Genomic DNA, 20,840 nt, shown 5'->3' with positions numbered 1-20,840 from the left:
TATCAATACTTTAAATGATGTTTAAAACCAATTCAGGGATTTGTTTTTATTTTTAAATTCTACTTAGGATTTGGAATGTTCACGGAGAAAGGTGGAAGAGTTAGGGAGGGAAGAGACTCAATTTACCAATCACAGAGGTCTCAGAAGCTGTGGGCCATTTTGGCTCGTATGAAAATAAGCACTCAGCGCCTGTACAGATGCCATGTCAACACACAGTTGAAACTAGCGGGCATGAGATTTTGGTGACCTCATGGGCACAGCCGAAATTAACGCCAAGCATTTATATAAATACATAAATTAAGGTGTTTATATAACTGCTGGACATGACCGCGAAGGTCGCTTCTAGTCTTTCTTGCAGTCAGCGAATAGTGTTTCTTCCATCAGGAGAGGAGGTGGGGTGTGGGGCCCTACCTTATAAAGATGCTGCATTTACAGGCACAGACTATTCTGCCCACAGCACCATCTGCATGTTTAGTGGAGGGCACCAGACAAGACTTATTTCCTGTTGCTCAAGAGCTGGGAGGGTGCGCCCTGGGATGTGTGCTCGGCCTCAGCGCACCAGCATTGTCAGTCCTCAAGGTAACGTTTAAAAATAACCACGGCGCTGCGGCGGCGCTCCCGCGGCCCTGGGTCGACGCTCAGCCCCCTTCCAGCACGGCCCTGGGCTGCAGCGGACGGCCGCGGTCTCCAGTACGCTGTCATCCTCACCGCACAACGCGGACAGTTTTAATGAGCTAATCTACCGGGACGAACTGTAAGAGACGCTAATGTCAAAGCAGGCCGACCGCGCAGGCCGACTCAGTCATCCAGCGCTCGGGCCACACAACGGCCCCTCCGCCCAGCACGACCTTCCCGCGGTGGGCGCCGAAGGCGAGTCCCGGGGGTCCAGCCCCGAGAAGGGGTCGTGCGGTGCCGCGGTCCGCGCCCCGAGGCAGGCCCGCCGCATGTTTCGGGGCGCCCGGCCTGCGCTCCGCCCCCCGCAGCCGCCGGCCTCGGGCACCACCGACCGCGGCCCCGCGCCCCGCAGCCACCGCCCCCGGGCGGGAGCCGCGCGGAGCGTAGACGCAGGGAGGCCCGCAGGCAGCAGCCCCGCGCAGTGTTCCCGCCCGCGGGCGCCAAGCCTCGGTACGAGCCGCACGCGCGCTCGGGGACAGCGGTCGGCCCGCCGGGGCCGCCGGTACATCCGGGCCGGGCCCCGCCCGCGCCCGCCGAGGCCCCGTTACCTGTAGGAGCGCTCGCCGCGCACCGTGTGCTTCCGGAAGGGGATGATGGTCCCGTTGTCCTGGATGATGTCGTTGTTGTTCTCGCCATTTGGGGACAGCGTTTGGGTCGGACCGGGCATTGGCGCACTCGCGAGGCCGGGAACAGACCGCGGTGGGCTGGCTGGGGAGGAAGGGCTGCGCCTCGCCGTCCCGCTCGCCCGCTCCTCGCACCGACCGAGCCTCAGCCTGCTCCTCACACGCCTGCTCCTCGCACAGACCGAGCCTGCCGCCCGCGCGCTCCTTACACAGACAGAGCCAGCCGCCCGCGCGCGCTCCCAGCGCCCCACCCGCTCCTCAGACCGAGGCAGCTGCCCCCCCCGCGCGCGCCCGGCGCCCCGCGCGCTCCCCACAGACCGAGGGTGCCGCCCGCCCGCGCGTTCTCGGCGGCCCGCTCCCCGACCGCTGACGTCGCAGCGCCGGTAGCGGGCCCTGGTCACGTGGCCGGCCCGTCGCCACGGCAACCCGCTGACTCGGCACCTTGGCCCTCGGCGCAGCGGCGGCCGTGGGCCGGCTGGCGGGCCGACCTCTGCGCGCAAAACCGGCTGCCCCGGGCCCCTCGCAGACTGGCGGGCTCTGAAACCAGCCCTTCCTCTAGCCGTTTCCTTTCCGACCCGCGCCCCAACTGCAGCTGTGCACACAAAAGAACCTTCACGCCGGGGTAGAGGACGCTTTAACTCCTTCCACACCCAGTTATTACTGCATTAAATTGAACTCGGTCTGGTTTCTGAAAAAAAAAAAAAAGACCTGCTGGCTCGCGTTTAGAAAGTGTGTTAGACTAAGGGGTTAAATTGCCAGCTTCCTCCCCCGTTCTCCAAAAAGCAGCAGCCTCGTCCCCAAAAGAAGCCCATAACCTGAAAACAAGAGGAAGCTGTACTTCCTCTAATCAAGGTAGCCTCTACTAATGTGAAGATTAAAGGCTGCAAATTAGGAGATTTTGTGCACAAGAGAGTCCCCGAAGAGTTTTGTTTTGTTTTTTTAAGATAGACACCATTTTAGAATACCATGGTTACGCAGGACCTCCCAATTCAAATTCTTACACCGATTCTTGATACAATTAACTCCTTGTCATTTAATTTTCATTTGAATTAAGTGAACACCAATTTAGCTCTCAACATTCAAACTGTGATGCAGTTTTCAAGTGCACTGGCAATGAAACAGGTACTACTTTTATCCCCATTTTAAAGATTAGTGAGATTAATTTGCTCAAGGTCACAGCTAGGAAGAGGTGGAGGGAAACCTCAATATGATACTCATTCATCAATACGACTGGATAGTGTGATCTATAACTTGAGTCCATAAAAATACATCAAGAACCAAACACACTAGGAACGTACACGCAACACGCCCACTGTGAGGAGACGGCTGTGAGTAGTCGAAGTGTTAGTTCTGTGCAGTCTGTGGGTTAGATCATAACTTCTGCACAGACCTCAGGCGTGTGCAGTGTTTTCCTCCAGAGAGAAGAGCTTTGAAGGGTTCTCTGCTTCTCGAAAGTGGCCTCTGACCTTTCGTGGGGTGGGAAGGGAAAAATAATTGGGATGTAATACACGGTATAAAGTACTAGGCTATATGGCTCATGCCTTCACATCATTATATGGCTTATCAGCTTTATCATTTTGTGATACAGATACTAAAAACAAGTAAAAACTTTGTCATTCTTGACAGTTCTCCAGCATATGTCCCCAGCAATAAGTTATTTCAGGCATCAAGATTCTAGAATTAGAATCAAATGGTTTATAACCCAGATGGTAATGATACTCTCAAACAGGGGATTTTTTTCCCTATTTTATATTCTCTTTTTGGGTTATATTTTAATAATTTTATTCTCTGCTTCTCCAGTGAATTCACAGTACACAAGTTAATTTCTTCATCCATATTTCAGTTTACATGAGAATTTTTTCTCATACAAGAAGGCTCCAATTCCAACCTAAGACTTAACAAGGTACACAAATTTATCTAAGTACAAGCGACACACGCCAAGCCTCACCCTGCACAGCGAGCTAAAAGGGCCTGAGACTGTAATCATTTCTACAAAGATCCAGGCTTCCTCTTACTATTTTTGTCACTGGACCTACTGTTGTCAATTTCCTTACTGATTGGTTCCTTTTCACAAAAGCTTCCCCTTTCTTTGGGGGCAGTATAAAGCTGAAAGGCAGTCTATAAATAAATATTTAATGTTTTCAGAGTATGCCCTCTCATTTGGGTTTCTTCAGTACAGCTTACTTTTTCCATGATCCTATATCTAACTAATATTTTACACATAACTGGTGTTATCATGGGAACTAAATCTGTCAGAATTTGAATGTATAACTCAGTGATTATACCAACTAGTTTTGTGGAGAGAATACTCCCACTTAGGAGTATTCTATGCTGCTCATGAAGTGGAGAACTATGGCCAAAAATGTGGGTTGATGCACTAAAAAAGAAGGGGGGGCAGCGAGTCAGGTGAAGGAGGTGTCTGAGAGCCCTTGTAAATCTTCCTCTACAACTGCTGTGTGCCATGTTACTATAAAGGGGCCCAGGGAGTTCCAGAGACCTGTGATTACCCTCTGAGATGCAAGGTAACAGGGGTAATAATTTGAAAATAGTAAACAGATCTGTTTTCATTCATCTTCCCATAAATCAGGTTACCTGACAGGCATTCTCCTGTTTAGCCCTACAGAGAAGGGGAGGGCAAATTCCACTTAGAGAAAGAGGATGCTAGGATAAGGTGACAGTGCAGAAAAGGCAGGAAGAGGGGAGAGTCCACTCTTTCCAACCCCAGCTGAGTGTAGGAAGTAGTGGGTGAAAGTAGGAAAACACACTATCTTCCATCTCCATGTTCCCAAAGGGAGACATTAGAAGTTTTCAGCTCTGTTCTCAGCCCATGGGACCATCTTCTGCTTCATTGCCCACTTGGGACTCTGGGAAAAGACTGACTCAGAGTGTCTTCCCACCACACCCCTCCCCAAACAAGGTGCAGCCCCATCACAGTAAATGCTGACGTCAGGGACTTGGTACGGTAGAGGGGCCAGGGCAAGGGAAGGACATCTACAAGGCTGAATAGGGAATATATAGGTCTTTGAACTTATGTGTTTGACTTCCAGATATGTAGGCTTTGGAGGAAATTACCTCACAGGTGATAACCGATGCTGTGGGTGTTGATGCCCTCACTCAGGGAGAAAGAGAAGGCCTGACATGTGAGTCTTCAAAAGCTGAGGGATAAAAGGGGCACCTGCAGAGAGACTGCAAAGAGCTTTGCCTGCTAGGGCAAATCACAAGAAGGGATAGGGGAAAAACACATGTCAGAGAGAAAGAAGTTTCTAGGGCCAAGAGTCACAGCAAGGTTGACTCAGATAAGGCAGAGAAGTGTTGTAGATTTTAAAAAGTGCTCTCAAAGATATTTTTAAGAGGTTGGATTTCATATCAGACCTACCAGTGATTATGGAAGAAAATAAAGAAATCTTGAAGAAGTAGGAAAAGCTGAAATTTTTTACAAAATCACTAATATTCTGGCCCAACAAAGAGTTTGAAGGGAAGAGGAGATAATAAAGCAAGGGTGATACATATAGTGTCAGCAACTAACTAGCACCAACCGTATTTGCACTAAAAAGCTCCCAGCAATACTGAGGGGCAAGAATGTTAAAGAGCACCTGTTAGGCACCAACGACTGGATCCTAAACAGGCGCTCCATTTCAGTGTGGTCAAGACACCTCCCCCCAGAAAACAAAGATCAAACAAATGTTTAAAATGCAAGCCTGGAGAGTAGGATTACTAAGCAGACCCAGAAAGCACAGAGCCACCTTCACGAGAGCAACAAGCAAAAAAAAAGCCGTGCAGTCCCAGCTTCAGGCCCAATCAAGGACGAACTGGCACCAACCCAGATTTTAATTTCCAGAGTTCCTTGGTTATAACACAATCCCATTTCTCTGGAGGCTTAGGCCAGTATACACTGATAATTGCATATTGGCAGAAATCATCTCTCTACTTCTCAAACATGTGAGGTTCATTGAGAACAGGGATTTTGCACTGCCTTGGATTTGAGAAACCCAGAATACAACAGCAGAGAAGATATGAAATCATTAGCCAGAAAGGGATGTTAATCCCAATTCCATCCCAGAAGCACCTACTCATCATGAGTGCCTTTTCCAGGTTAACACATGCTTACTGAAGCTGATAATCGCTGCTGTCAGAGGCATTCACAGCTGTCATACCACCTTAGATGGGAGCTTTCTGAGATTGTTATCCCTTCTGAATGCAGACCAAACATTCTGCTCAGCAGCCACTGCTTTCTGGGGACAGGCAATGTCTCCCATGTATATGTCCTGGGACATATTCCAGTAGAGAATGGTGGGGCAGGTTATCAATCAATGGCTTAAACTACGCTCCACACCCAAAATGATAGCACTGGAAAAATGCACGGTTGGCCAGCCAGCACCGGCCCTGAAATCACATCAATGGCATAGGAATGTATTTGAGAGCGTTTCTTGTTTGCTACTACTTTAACCTCAAGGCATAGAAGATTGTTTCTTCCTTTAGAGTTGATGAGAATTTTATGGTATGTTTGTGCCTCCTGACTTTTAGTAATAGCATTCTATTTAAGAAAAACTGCTGAATGTTTCCCCCTTGATTAAGAATGCCCTCTTCCAAGCCGACCTAAACAGGTGTGCTCCTTCAGGATGAACGTTAGCAATTATTTATCCTTGCAGGGTATTAATCAACCACATTTATAGCTATGCTGATATGTTCATAAGACAGAATTTTGCAAGCCTCCCATTTGCTAGTAAAATAGCAAGGTTTCCTTAATGTCAAAACACAGAACATGCCATTACATAACACAAATTACAACATAGAAATCTTATTTTCCGATTTACTTTTTAAAAATTTTTCTCAAGGTTGGATAGTTTTGTGGAATAACTCACAGAACAGGATGAGAATGCAACTTTAAAACGTTTCTGTAATCATTCGATCAAATATGCAGTGTGGGGTTTCAATCTATTAAATAAAAATGTGCTTTTGAATTATACCATCTGGTTAAATTTAAGAGCTTTAAATATGTTTTCCATAAAAATAAAATGTGATGAATGTTATAACTGAAGAATGTATTAAGTATCACAGGATAATGGAAGAGAAAGAAACCATGCCTGGGAAAAAATGAAAATCTTCACCCAGGCAGTAATATTTGTAAAGGGTTCAATCATTCATTCAACAAATATTTACTGAGAACCTACTGTGTGCTAGGAACAATTCTAGCCTTTGGAGATACAGAAATTAAGAAAACAGATGAAATTACCTGCCCTCGTGGAACTTACACTTGCATGTATTAAGGACATATGTAGAGGGCCCAGATCATACAGGGCTTTGTAAAGACTTGGGCTTAAAACCAAAGTTAGAAACCATTAATTTGTAGCAGCATCAGCCATGTTTGCACAGATGTGGACTCCTAACGAGTGACAACAGCAATGGAGGCACCTATTTATCGAGCACTTTTTATAGGCCAAGTTTTATGCTTTCTTCGAATAGGTATTTTAATCCTCACAGAGATTTATGAGGAAGGGGTGATTTTAAATCCCATTTGTCAGAGGAGATAACTATTAAATAACTAGTTAGCCTGATCACCAGCAAAGAAGTGGCAAAGCTGGGCATGAGCACACTGGCCAGGCATCAAAGCCCTCATTCTTATTCACTAACAGCCTGCCGTCCACTAGCTTCTGATAAATTTAACCTGGGCGTAAGAATGCAGAACCTAGGGCTAGGGGGAGACAACAGAAGGACAGAAGCCAGAGAATGTAGACTGATACCCTGCAGACAATCCAGTCTAGGGAGCAAGAGAGTAAAGCCAGGAAAATGCTGGAGGCAGAGAGAATGTGGAGAAGACGGGAAGCGGTACAGGGGAGCATATTCATGGGAGTAAGTGATTAGAAGTGGTAGGATAGGAGTTGTAAATTATGACTAAGGAAAAGGGAGGCAGAGGGAGGAAAAGATACCAGGACTTAGGGTTAACAATGCATTTGATTGATAGAGAGAAATAATTTTCTTACTCTTATTTATAGTGATTAACTACTTTCTAAGTAAGCCTCAACTATAATATCCATTTCTTTAATATCTTCTGGAGGGGAGAGGTGACCACAGGCAATTTTTTGGTATTTGTTTTCAAAGATAAAATCTGCTATCATTTTCACTATGCCAAGACTGTTATATGTTATAATTCAGCCATCCAGCTATAGACGTGCCTATTTGAATGCTCTCACTAAAATGTGTCTATGCTCAAATTCATGAAATTCCTTCATTTCCTTCCTATATTGGCATGTTTAAATAAAATGAATCCTGTTGATCTGACAGGGCAGCACAACTAAAAAGGGATTAAAATCATCTTGTCTCATTTGGGTGGCAAGAGAGATGAAGAGATTCTAGGTACCTAAGCAAATAATCTTCCAGAAGGCTCAGCAGCTTTCAAGAGATGGTTTCTCTAGGGCTCCCAAAAGTCAACTAACCCATTTGGGCTTTATTTCTGATTTTGATAATATAAAGTCCAAACTGACCAAAGAGATTCATTACTATAAATATGAAGCCGGGAGGCAGGGCTGGGGGTGAGAGACAAGAGACAGCAGTTCCAACAGGTACCGTGGCAGTTGGAGTTTCAGAGCCACTCAGAACTCAGGCACCAACGGCAACCAGAGAGACACTGCGGTGGGACACCTTCTCTGTCCAGCCTGGTGTGCACAGCCATCGAGCTATGCCTCACAGTGCCCCTCAGCAGGACATCAAGGGAACGTGAGGCTGGCAGCTGGGAAGCAGCATATGAGTAATGGGAGAGAAATTCTTCAATTTATAATCTCATCCAAATAAGACTTTTAAAAAGAAAATTAAAGAAGCTTGCTTCAGTTTAAAAAAAAAGAATTCAACTGGAAATCATGAGGTTAAGACTAAGTTTCCTTCAGAAATGTTTTAGAGCTTATATTTTGTTTAATCAAGAGATAATAATGCCAAGTATCTTCATGTTCTCACCTCATAGGGCATCGACAGCACATGCACATGAGGCATCTGCCTACAGTGTATAGCACCCAAAAATAAGGGTCACCTTCAAGTTGCTTCCGTTTAGCTTCTCTATAAAGGAATCAGACCCCAAGGAAATACAAAGGAATTCTAGTCTTAACCACATATAGGGAGCCACAATGAGTTAACAGTCAGCTGACAGAGGCAGAATCAATTCTCAGGATTAACTCCCCTATATAGCCTGCCTTTCATACTCTCTCCCCAGTCCCTCCAACTCCAGTCTCTTCAGGGAGGAGTCCATCAGCCTTCAAGGATAAAATGGGATCATTTTAAATAAGAAGTACAAAGAGCAAGTCTAGCGAATTTTTGTTATATTTGTTTTCCTTTCCTTCCTCTGGGAACTATTCCTTCAAACTTTGTGATTCTAGTAGAGCTTGCCGATTGTAAGCATCCATCCTCTTGGCCCTAAGGATTGGTTCAGTTAGGCCTGTGACCCAACCCAGGCCATTTAGGCTGTTTCTCTAGGATTTAAAAAAAATTGGAGCTGCAACGTTTGGGGCTAAGGGTGGGAAGAGGGTATCCTCCTTACTGAAGATAGCACTTAAACGTTAAGAAAATATAATATAAATTGTTTGGCAAGAAAAATGAAAGGCACCCAAACTAGAAAGGAAGAAGTAAAACTGTCCCTATCTGCAGATGACATGACATTACACACAGAAAAACTCAAGACTCCACCAAAAAAACTGTTAGACCTAATAAACAAATTCAATAGTATTGTAGGATACAAAAATCAACCTTTTGCATTTCCATACACTAACAACAAATGATCAGAGAAATTAAGAAAACAATCTCATTTACAAATGCATCAGAAAGAATAAAATACCTAGCAATAAATTTAACCAAGGAGGTGAAATATCTGTACACTGAAAACTGCAAGACATCAATTAAAAAAACTGAAGACACAAATAAATGGAAAGATATTCTTTGTTCATAGGTTGAAAAGAATATTCTTAAAATGTCTGTACTTCCCAAAGCCATCTACAGATACAGTGAAATCCCTATCAAAACTCCAACACTCACAGAACTAGAATAATCCCAACATTTGTATGCAACCATGAAAGATTCTGAATAGCCAAGGCAATCTTGAGAAAGAAAAACAAAGCTGGAGGCATCAGACATCCTCATTTCAAACTATATTACAAAGCTATAATGATTAAAACACTATGTCACTGGCACAAAACCAGACACACAGTTCAATGGGACAGAATAGAGAGCCCAGAAATAAACCCATGCACATAGGGTCCATTAATTTACGACAAAGGAGGCAAGAATGTACAATGGAGAAAGGAGAGTCTCTTTGTTAAATGCACTGGGAAAACTGGACAGCTACATGCAAAAGAATGAAATTGGATTCTTACCTTACACCACACACAAAAGTAAACAAAATGGATTACAGACCTGAGTGTGAGACCTGAAACCAAACACTCCTAGGAGAAAACATAGGCAGTAAGCTCCTTGATCAGTCTTGGGAGGTTATTTTTTTGGGTTTTACACCAAAAGCAAAGGCAACAAAGGCAAAAATAAACAAGGGGGATGATTTCAAACTAAAAGCTTCTAAACAGCAAAGGAAATCATCAACAAAATCAAAAAGCAACCTACAGAATAGGGAAAAATATTTTCAAATCAGTTACCAGATAGAAAGGTAATATCCAAGATATATAAAGAAGTCATACAACTCAATAGAAAGAAAACAATCTGATTAAAAAATAGACAGAGGCTCTGAATAGACATTTTTCCAAAGATGACATATAAATGGCCAGCAAGTACATATAAAGATATTTGACATCACTAATCACCAGGGAAATGCAAACCAAAACTGCAAGGAGATATTACCTCACACCTGTAAGTGGCTAGTATAAAAAAGACAGGAAATAACAAGTGTTGGTAAGGATGTGGAGAAAAGGGAACCCTTGTGCACTGTTGGTGGGAATGTAAATTGGTTCAACTACTCCAGCAAACAGTGTGGAGATTCCTCAAAAAATGAGAAATACCATATCTGGGTGTTTATCTGAAGAAAATTAAAACACTATTCAAAAAAATATCTGGATCCCCATGTTCATAGCAGCATTATTTACAATAGCCAAGACATGGAAACAACCTAAGTGTCCATCAACAGATAAATGGATAAAGAAAAGTGGTACATACAGACAGCTATCAAAAGAAGGAAATCTTACCAGTTGGGACTACATGAATAGATCTTGAGGGCACTGTGCTAAGTGAAATAAGTTGAGAAACAAATACCATATGATTTCACATACATGTAGAATCTAAGAACCAATAAACCAATCTGAAATCATAGATAAAGAAGAACAGATTGGTGGTTGCCAGAGATGGGGGTGAGGAGTGGGTCAATGGGTGAAGGGGGTCCAAGGCACAAACTTTCAGTTATAGAAGAAGTCCTGGGGATGTAATGTACAGCATGGGGACTAGTTAATAGTGTATTGTACATGTGAAAGATACTGATAGAGTACATCTTAAAAGTTCTCATCATAAGAAAACGTGTAAGTATGTGTGGTGATTTGTAGATTTATTGAGGTGATCATTTTCCCATATACACAGATATCAGATCATCATGCTGTACACCTGAAACTAATACAATGTTATGTATCAATTATATGTCAATTAAAACAGAGAAAATATAACAAATTGTATATTAACTATGTTTTTCACATAAGTAGAAAGAGGTCCTGGTTTGGACTAATTCAGACTTGAATCCAAAGCCAGATGCTACTACTGAAAAGTTGAGTGAACTTAGCTAATTCTAACCTCAGCTTCATCATCCATAAAATAGGAGTGCTAAGACTTACAAGGCAAGGTTTTGAGATATAAAGCTAAGTGCCTACTTTGTCCACTGGGGCCATAATTCTTAACACTTTTCCCTCCCAGAGGTTTGATCAATTTCTCCTCTTCTTAAATCTGATCAGCCCTGTGGCATCTTTGAGCAATAGATTTTGTTGGTGTACAAGTTATATGCCAACCAGTTCCTAGCCAGGACCTTACCATGGCTGGCAGCTTCTGCCCTGGTCTAGCCAGAAGCTAGCTACCTTGTAAGAAGTTCAGCTGCCCTGGGACCACATGTTGTGGGGAGTACAAGCCATGTGGGGAGGCCCAGAAGATGAGAGCACAGGGAAGAAGGGGAGCGGCAGGCATGGCTGGGAGGCAGTGAGCCACAGAGTTCCAAGACTTCAGATGCGACTGAAGAGCACACGAGCCCACACAGCTGATGGCAACCCACTGTGTGGATCAGACAGACTACCTTGCCGAGACCTTCCTGAATTCCTGACCCACAAAACCATGGGCCACCTACAAAATGGATTTTTCAGTTCCTGAGTTTGGGGTAGTCTGTTACACAGTAACAGAGAACAGCAGCACCTTGTTTGTTCTCTATTTTTGCTAATGAACCACTCAAAACTTAGAGTAAAACAACAGCAATCACTTTATTACCTCTCATTATTCTAGAGGTTGTCTGTGTTCAGCTAGGTGGCTGTCATTCATGAGCTCTCACACAGTTGTGATTAGAAGGCAGCCAAACACCGAAGTTACTCTACTGGCTTCCTCAGCCTCGCAGCTGGTGCTGGTGTTGCCCTTTGCTCCGGACCTCAGCTGGCTCTGGTGGAATATCTTCACACACTTCTCCGTGTGACCTGGGCAACCTTACTGCATGGTGGCTGCATCCAAGCATGACCCTCGCTGAAGGGGATGCAGAAGGGCACGGCAGCTTTAAGATCTGCTCTTGGAAGTCCCAGAGCATGACTTCTGTCAGACTTTGCTGGTCCAGGCAGCCACAGAATTCCACTTAGATTCAATAGGAAGCAATATCGACTCTACTGAAAGCTTATTGGGAAGAATGTCAGTATCACACTGTAAGAGAATTATGTGGGACAGAAGCAATTGTGGTAGCCATCTATGGAAAATCCATTCTGACACACACACCTGCCCCACCTCCTTACTCCCCATTTCCTCAGCATGTGGTTGCTAAAGCAGGAATCCAGAGAAGAAAAGAATTGGAGCTCAAGTATGGGGTTTCCAAATAGACTTTTAAGCCCATGGCAGGGAGAATACCCTGAAGGAAAGTTTGTGAGCTCAAAAGTCTGATTTTCAGGTATCAAAAGCATTAGCTCCTTTAAGACTGAGAACCTAAAGTGCATGCTTAAACCAAAAGACTACATGATAGTTGGAGACAAGGTAGGAGGCTGGTGAGTGTCCCTGGGAAGGCATCCTGCTCTCTTGTCTTATCCCCAGCCATGCCCAGAACAGCCTGGGAATTTGCAGGGGCAGGAAGCCTGCCCTTTGCTCTGTATCTGGAGCCCTGAGGGTTGGCAAAACCACACAGAGGCTCCTGCCTCACGGTGGCAGAGGAGCAGGAGACAGGTGCAGGGGAAGGGTTTAGCATGACACCAATTTTTCTGCAGAGCTGCTGAATGCTTCTGGGGAGGGCAGGAGAACTCACCTGACCCCATGTGGTAGTGACAGTGACAGAATCATCAGCAGAAAACAGGCTTCCTCTACCGACTGAGCAGCTTTTCCTGGGGAAGAGCTGCCATGAGAGCAGCTAAAAAAAAAAAAAAAAAAAAAAAAAAAAATCAAACCTCCATTCTAGCTTCCAGAAGCACCTTGTAAAAACATAGTGTGGCGCCTACAGCCATCACTGCGCTCTCTCACCTGCTGAATAAGCAGAGCAGAGGCAGGAGCAGAAATCCGGTTTGGACAATCCATGGTGCATCTGCTGAGGTGGCTTCCCCCCACAAGGTCCCCTCCCTTCCATCTCCTGCTTGAACTGGACCCGTATCTGGCACTCAGGTTCTGCCACCTCAGTCTCCATCCTCCCCCACTGGCCTCTCCGGTCTGGCCGCCGTGCACCACGCAGGCCCCCCTTCATCCCCACCCCCAGCCCCCCACTGCACAGTACTGCCTCTCGCTCCCACTACAGGCCTCTTGAGAGGTTTCCTTGCTGCCTCTTCACATCTGAAGCCTTTTGACCTATGACCACGAGATCTATTTTTCCTCCCTTCTTTTCAAAATATTTCAGTGGTTCCCTATGACTTTCAGAATAAAAATCCCAAGTTTAACTTAAGGTCCTATACAATCTAACTACCCTCAGAAACATAACCCCAACACATACAGTAACGGTGAGATTTAAGTTGGTTACCTTTGAACTGGGAATGTTATTTCTGCCTCCTGGTATCAGCATAAGAAAAGTATGTATGTAATAAGAAAAGAGCCTGTAAATGTTGCTATTTTGAATCCTTCACACATGCTCTTGTAGAAACAGATTCTCCCATCTGGTTGCTGCACCGGACTACATCCTGTGGGACTGCCATTCTCCCATCTGGTTGCTGCACCGGACTACGTCCTGTGGGACTGCCAGACCTCTAAGCTACCATTTGAAAATACTTTTAGCTTGCTTCATAATAAAGCTAGGAAGAGGACAGCAACTTGGTCAAATGAATTAGGAGGTAAATGTAACAGTATCTGAGTTGTCCTTTCCTTAGAATCCCTGTCTGTCAAGGACATATGGGATGAGGAAAGAGCGCCAGGAAACATTCAGCCACCACCATCTCATCTTCACAACTGCTAACGTCAGAAGCACTCAGATTTTCACAAAGTAAAATGTCACTTAAAAATTCATAGGCAATTATTGCTTGGAAACAATAAAGATCATAGTGCTGCTATTTCCTACTGCTGATTAGAATGTTCAAAATTCCACAGAGGGTAAGTCCTCGGGCTGGATGACAAGTCCAAAAAAAAGCTTCTCTGGCTGGTCATTCACATTTGGACACAACCTGCTGAACAGCAGCCTCACATTCTGCACGCAAAACATTCGACTCTGGGTAAAGTAAATCATTCCACAAGCCTCCTCCCACATCCACAATACTTTAGGAGATTTCCTGGAGTTTGGACACAGTTCTGTGCAGCTGAGCCAATGAACTCCACAGCAGTTATGAAACAGCTGCACATCCACGCTTCAGTCATGTGTTGTACAAATACTATATAAGATACATTCAGATCAAGAGAAGAAATACAGCTTTGCTCATGCTAATCAAAGTAAGAAGTTTGATTTCACTAAAAAGACTTAAGAACTCTCCAGTAGGGGTTAATTCTTAATTATGCAATTCTAAAATGTATAGTCAACCTGTATTCTTATTCATATTTTATTTTCTCCACTCCTCCTTCTCCAAGCAAAAGAATCATTTAGTTCCATCCTTCAAATTCACCTCTAGTCATTCACAGCATGGAGGAAAAAGAATCTGTCCAGCCTCCCAGGGCTCCGTCACATACCTGGCCAAAGACCAGACAGTGCTCTGTAGTGGTGAGAGATGCTGCTGCCTATGTGAAATTTACTGAGATCTTTTTCTGATTCCCCTGGAATATCAGTCAGGCAAATGTGAGAGCCAAGTGTTCTGCATGAGTTTATGCATGATTATAATTCTCTCCAAAATGGAAAGTGGAGGCTAAGTGAACTTTTGGATCCTGTCTCACAGATCTTAATAAATTTTATCGATCTTGAGATTCTTGTTTCCATTCACTAAAGAAAAGCAAGTCATAGTTATCAGTAGAACTGAAATACGTTTATTTGTATACGTTATTTTGTTCTACTGCAGTCTGAAAAAGTTGTATTTACACTCAAAAGGCCTTCAAGCAAATCACTGCAATAGATAACTGCATGAGGGAGGGATGAAGTCAGGGTGTGGATGAAAGGAAGAGGGACCCAGAGAGCTCCTAATTTACAAAGAGGAAAAGATCTCTGTTTTTCTAGGCTTCAAATTAGGAGTTTGAACACCTTTACTAAATAGGATCAAGACAAGGAAGTTGCTAAGATCCCAGCTCATGGTAGCAGAGTTAGGATTATAAGTACACTGAAAACTCAATATTCAGAGTCCTGGAACTTTGAATGCTTCTAATGCAATAAACCCTGAGTGCTTTTCCCTGCCACAAACCAGTTCATTGAAAGGCATCTGAGAGAGCAGTATACTGTTGGCCTGAAGCATCGATTCTTTGTTGTTTATATGAAAGCTTTCACCAAAAAGTGGTGTTATTTAACTTATTCTTATTCTCTTATGGTCATCTTTAGTGTAATGTATTTGACATTTATGATTAAACAAAAAATACCTGGGTTATCACATTCTTATTATGACAAACACCTGACCATCTTACAAATATCACCTAATAAAATGACTACATTTTCACTTCCCAAGCAGTCTGGAGAAATGCTACTGTGTAAGAAGCAGCAAGTTTTAAAATAAGTATATCATCCTGGGCATCACCTTGTCGGTAGCTTCAATTTAGATCACCTCTCAATGAGTCTGAAAATATACATCCTTGCTTCATTCTACTTCTTTAAAACTGTCCTGTTCAAATATCTACCCGACTCGCCAAATCCTGTCAATTCTTCTCCGACTGCATCTTGATTTTTTTTTGTTTCCACCGGATTCCTGTCATCGGAGATGTGGACAGACAGAATGCCTGCGTGGAGGCTGCTCCTTCTTTCCTTCTGGTTCATTCTGTATGAGATTATTTGTAATGTATACAAGTACTACGCACATATGAAGAATCTGAGGACTGCAGAATGTACATTAGAACCACACATCTCTCCTACTACTTCCCCTTACCTCAGTTCACCATCTTCAATAATTAATGTTTAACTATTTCTGTCTTTAGTTCTCCAGGGGTTACAATCATATCTCTAAAAAGTCAGGTGTGTTCTATTCTTGATTTATCAACATAGTATCTATTTTCTACTATGAAAGAAATTCAACATACTTCTATTACTTCTTGACTCTCAACTATTGGCAATACTAGTTTTAATTATTCCTGTGATTACCTTTATAGCTTTAAGCAACATTATTTGAATTCTTTTTCTTGACTCATTTCAAGGAACATTACAGTTCACTCTCCATTCTATGTTTCTTCTCAACCTTGTCTGTTTTTAATTTGCATACTTTATCATCAGGCCTTCTAGATCCCTTACATTTACATCATGCTCTATGATTTTGCTTAAGTCTTCCTTATTTTGACTATAGATTACTTCTAAACTTGAAATGTAGCAAACAGCATTTTTATGATTAGGTAGTTCCTTATTCTCTCCAAAATCAAGTAGTATTACTTACCATAGAGAAAGAAATGTAATCTCATTAAATCCTGCCATGGGAAGAATAGTGTAACAAGCTTCAAGGTCAAGTGGAATCTCTCTTTACACAGGCCGTTTATTGTTCAAAAGTATGCTTATTTCAAGATTGAAGTTGAATCTTAACATCTATATTTGGCATATCTCTATCTCCCTCTATATAGTTTTTCCTAAAGATTCTAACTACTTTTTCTTGACAGAAGAAACATATAATACCATATGATAAAAAATACTCAAGATTCTTAATCTAAATTCATATAATAGAGTCTGACTTTTTTTCTGCAAGACATTCTTCATGAACCCACTACCTAACTTAGACCAACTGCATCGATATTACTGCTGGCATCCTGGTATTTCTTATAATTGGATTTTCCAATTAGTTCCATAGTTTTCAATATTACTACTTTTCTCCCTCTTCTATTTTCCTAGACTTCAAGTTGTTTCTGAGAGCCAAAGGAAGTGAAGTTTAACTCTTTTCCTGTCAGAAAAATGTCTATTTGTTCTCATACTCTGAGAATTGGCCTGAGTTTAGAACTGCAGTTGCAGAATCACCTGCGAGAACTTTGAAAGCACGGTTCTCCCACCCCGCCTCTGTCTGTGCTGCACGGGGGCTCACTCCTCTTCTCGCCATCTGATTTTCTGCCCCAGAAGCTCGGAGATCATCTACCCTGAAGTTTCACCAAGATGGGTTCAGGATTTTTACATTCATCCTACTCAGCCTTCAGTGACCCCTTTAAGCTGAATCTTTATGCTTTTCTTTCCAATGTCTTGTTTTCTTTGAAGACTCTTCTTAAACAAATTTGGAACTTCTAGACCATCCATCCACATCTCTAATATTTTCTGCTATTTTCTATCTTCTCATCTTTCACTTTATACTCTGGAATACTCATCCACATTCAAGAAGTCTTTCTCTGGATTTTTTTAATTTGAAAGAACTCATGTTTTCTGTTTCTTGTCGATGGTCACTCCCTTTTCAGAAAGGGGGTAGCAGAGTCTAACAGATGCAATACTTTTCACACTATGTAAGGATAGACTTTATCTTCTATTCTCAGATTTCATCTGGATTATAATAATTCTCTTAATTAATCTGTCTATTTTTTCATATATATATATATATTTTTTAATTTAGCTGGCAATATAATCCTGTCCCTTTGCATCCTAGAAGTTTGGAGATTTCTGATCCTCATATTTCTAAAGCTGCAATGGATTTGTTCCTTCTAAATTTTGTTTTCAATTGATCTGGTAAGAAGGGAAGCAAAACTGTGTTTAGACTACCATCTTAATACTCAAGAATTCTTTAAGAGAGTACTTGCAACATGTTCAATATTTCCTCCTATCTAAAATACAATGTTGAAATAACTTAGTTTGGCATTTGGGACTCTGCACAGTTCGAACCCAGCTAATTATGCTCCCTTAATCCTCCACTAACCACATTAAAGAATCAGTTATCCCCTTGCCCCTTTGAGATAGTTTATGCTGTGTTTCTTGTACCTTCTGACTCATGCTGCAATACCTTTTCTCCTCATTTCACCTACCCATATTTTACAAAGGCAGGCTCAGCTCAAAGCCTACCTCTTCTGAAGCTTTTATGACCAGCCTAGGATAGCCAGAACTTTGTCTGGATGGTATATGTGATTGGCCCTCAGTTTAGCCCTCTATATGGTCCTGGCTGGGCGGGCTTGGAGGTTTACTCATCTTGAGGCCACCCAAGACAAGCCTTGTGAGTGAGTTCCCATGCTTTTTACACCTGCCACCCATGCTTCTGTTCCTGTGTCAGCAATGCCCATTTTCTTCAACCAAAATTTTCTCTTCTACCATTTTTACTCTGAAACCCAAAATAATTTTACGTAAGTGGAATTAAGTTTTAAAAGCAAATGTTCCATGTTTTGATATCTTAATATAAAATAAAAATTCAAAATTTTGATAAGATGTAGCTTTAAGAAAACAAAGTAATATGCCTGAGTTAGGCAATTTCATTATATCCATTACAGTTGTTTTCTCGAGCAGGAGGCATGAGTAGTTGGATATTCATATTTCAGTGCATCTTCACAGAGGTGTTACTCCTAGTCGGGAGCAATAATGTCATTACACAATGTTCCAAGCACTTAATTAACATTTATTTGACATATCACACAAAGTTTTCTCTAAGCCAGAAAAAGATGCTAATGTTTGGTTCAGCTTATAAGCCAAAAAAGTGCTGCTGGAGTGGCCTCACCCCACACAGCTCTGAAACTCACTGCTCCCCAACAGCAAAGATGAAGTCAGAGCCATGAGAGTCCCATGTGAGAAACTCGGCCAAGAAGATATGGTATGACCTAGTCCTTGCAGAATGACACATCAGCATTTTGAAACATGATGGACCAGTAAAGGCTTGTCAGCAGCATACTCCAAAGCAGGGGCATGAAGACTGGGAAAGAAGAGGCCCTCACAGCCGGCTTGTAGCCCTCTAGGGAGGCGCTCAAACACATGTCCTGGCCTCTACTGTCCATGTTCCCTAGTGGAGTCTGACACCGACCTGACAATGTGTGATTTTCATTTGCACTGCTTTCTTGCAGACTGAACATGACTAACTTTAGAACAGAGACAAACAGGTCAGTGCGTGCATTTTAGGCAGAATGATACCCGAGGTGAGGGATGCGGAAAATCTGTGTCATCCAAGTACAAGCTACTGGGCAACCTGATGCCAAGTCAGTTTTATAGGCTACACAGAATTCCAGCAGCACATATTAAGCACCTAATGTCTGTGGGTGGGGATGGTAATTAAAATAGAATGTATCACCTACTGCTCCCGTAAATATGTCTTGGAAATTAAAAATCACGTATGTGAAAAATATTTTTTTATCCAAGGTAATTCACAATAAGTAACTCCATAGCATAATAACTATTCCCAGAGGATGTGGGAACACACAGGCATGAGACATCCAGTCAGGGGATCATTTAACCAGTTATGATCCAAAAGTTCATAACCTACCAAAGTTAGCTTTAAAACACTGTGCATCAGACAAGGGCAAGCTGGAGTAATAATGGTATGTCAGCTCTACAGACTGTCAGCAGACACTGGCGCTGTAGAGGTGGGTAGGTAAAGTGGCATGGAGACCGCTCACCCGCAGTGAACTCAAAAAGCATGCACGAAGGCATGCACAGGGTCTGGCTACAGCTAAGAAGTCCTGCGAGCAAGGGCTGGGAGGAAAAAGGAAAATGAAACAAATGATTTGTTAGGGGAGGAGTATAGGCAATTCGCTTTCCATGATTTCCACTATCATTTTCCATAAAGAAAATACTGGAAATACTATATAGAAGTAGAGAAAATATCATACATGTAAGAGATATTTGAGAAGGAAGGCAGGTAGCATTTCAACTCTAGGGCATGTGTGAGTGAATGGCTGTAGATAATACACTTTTCATAAAATATATCATAAGTATGCATAAGTGCCAAGAAGGCTGAGACCTTTGGCTAGATGATAATTATGATGCTGGAATATGTCTCCTTCTGGAGTAATTTTAATCCAAATTATTGATTACATATCCTTTACGATACCTAGTTACATTTCCATGATTATAACTACCTAGTTATAATCAGCAGAGCTGAAGCTGTGGGAGGGCAAGGAGGGGTACAGGTATCACTTCTGAGCATGACTAAGCACACCACACACACTCAGAGTCAAAGCCATTTGCCTCCTATTTCCTTTAATCTACCTGCCATCTGGAAGGCTTCCTGCTTTGCTCAAATGTGTATCTAGCTTCAAATGCTGCTTGTGGAAATACCTTTGGATTCATACCTACTTGGGCTCTAACCTTGCCTCGACCACTTAATGGCCATGTGCCTTAAACAAGCTAGTATTCTGAAACTCAGTTTCCTTATTTGTAAAGAACATAAGCGGTTTCACATAGGATATGTAAGGATTAATGAGACAGTATGTGTGAAGTTTGCTAACAGAGTATTTATTAATATAAATTGTTTATTAATTAAATAAAATGTGTTCTCTCTCCCACTCTGTTTCTTTGTAAACAGGACTGACTCTGGTGTTCTGGCACTGGAGAGACAGTTTGGGCAGCAACAATGGGGAATCCACCTTGGCTGCGGGCTGCTCTCAGATCTTGCTCCCTCCCCCAAACTTCCCCTCACATGGAACAGAATCCCAAGGCTTTACCCAACTTGATGGCAGGGTGAGGCCAGTCAGACTTGTCTGGACATCAAAGACCACAGGGTGTTTCCTGGGATGGCTCTGTTTGTACGCTGCATTTAAGATTTCAGTTCCATCTAAGCTGGCTTCTAGAGTTGGCTGTCCAATACAGTAGCCACAGGCTACATGTGCTATTTACATTGAATCAATTAACATGAAAAGCTAAAATATATTTAAAATGTTCTTCAATCACACAGCCACATTTCAGAAACTCAGTGGGGACACATGGCTAGTGGC

The 20,840-nt window shown here is 42.8% G+C and overlaps 1 protein-coding gene across 8 annotated transcripts in view; it reads right to left on the bottom strand.

Moving 5' to 3' along the window:
* MAPRE2 (microtubule associated protein RP/EB family member 2) overlaps positions 1–20,840 on the bottom strand; it is a 163,971-nt gene that overhangs the window by 106,458 nt on the left and 36,673 nt on the right. For 2 of the 8 annotated variants that reach the window (XM_073212764.1, XM_073212765.1), the window contains exon 3: positions 12,745–12,846. The exons of 3 other annotated variants lie outside the window; for them this stretch is intronic. In XM_073212764.1, coding sequence (XP_073068865.1) covers positions 12,745–12,779 — 35 coding nt within the window. In that variant the 5' untranslated portion in view covers positions 12,780–12,846. Of the gene's footprint in view, positions 1–1,223; positions 1,583–11,738; positions 12,156–12,744; positions 12,847–20,840 lie in introns of those variants that run through there. 3 more of the 8 variants (XM_073212766.1, XM_036996418.2, XM_036996419.2) reach the window with 3 other exon arrangements.

The sequence above is a fragment of the Manis javanica genome, chromosome 9 (assembly GCF_040802235.1).
Source record: "Manis javanica isolate MJ-LG chromosome 9, MJ_LKY, whole genome shotgun sequence".
Classification (NCBI taxonomy): domain Eukaryota; kingdom Metazoa; phylum Chordata; class Mammalia; order Pholidota; family Manidae; genus Manis; species Manis javanica.
This window is presented reverse-complemented; position numbering and strand designations above follow the sequence as displayed.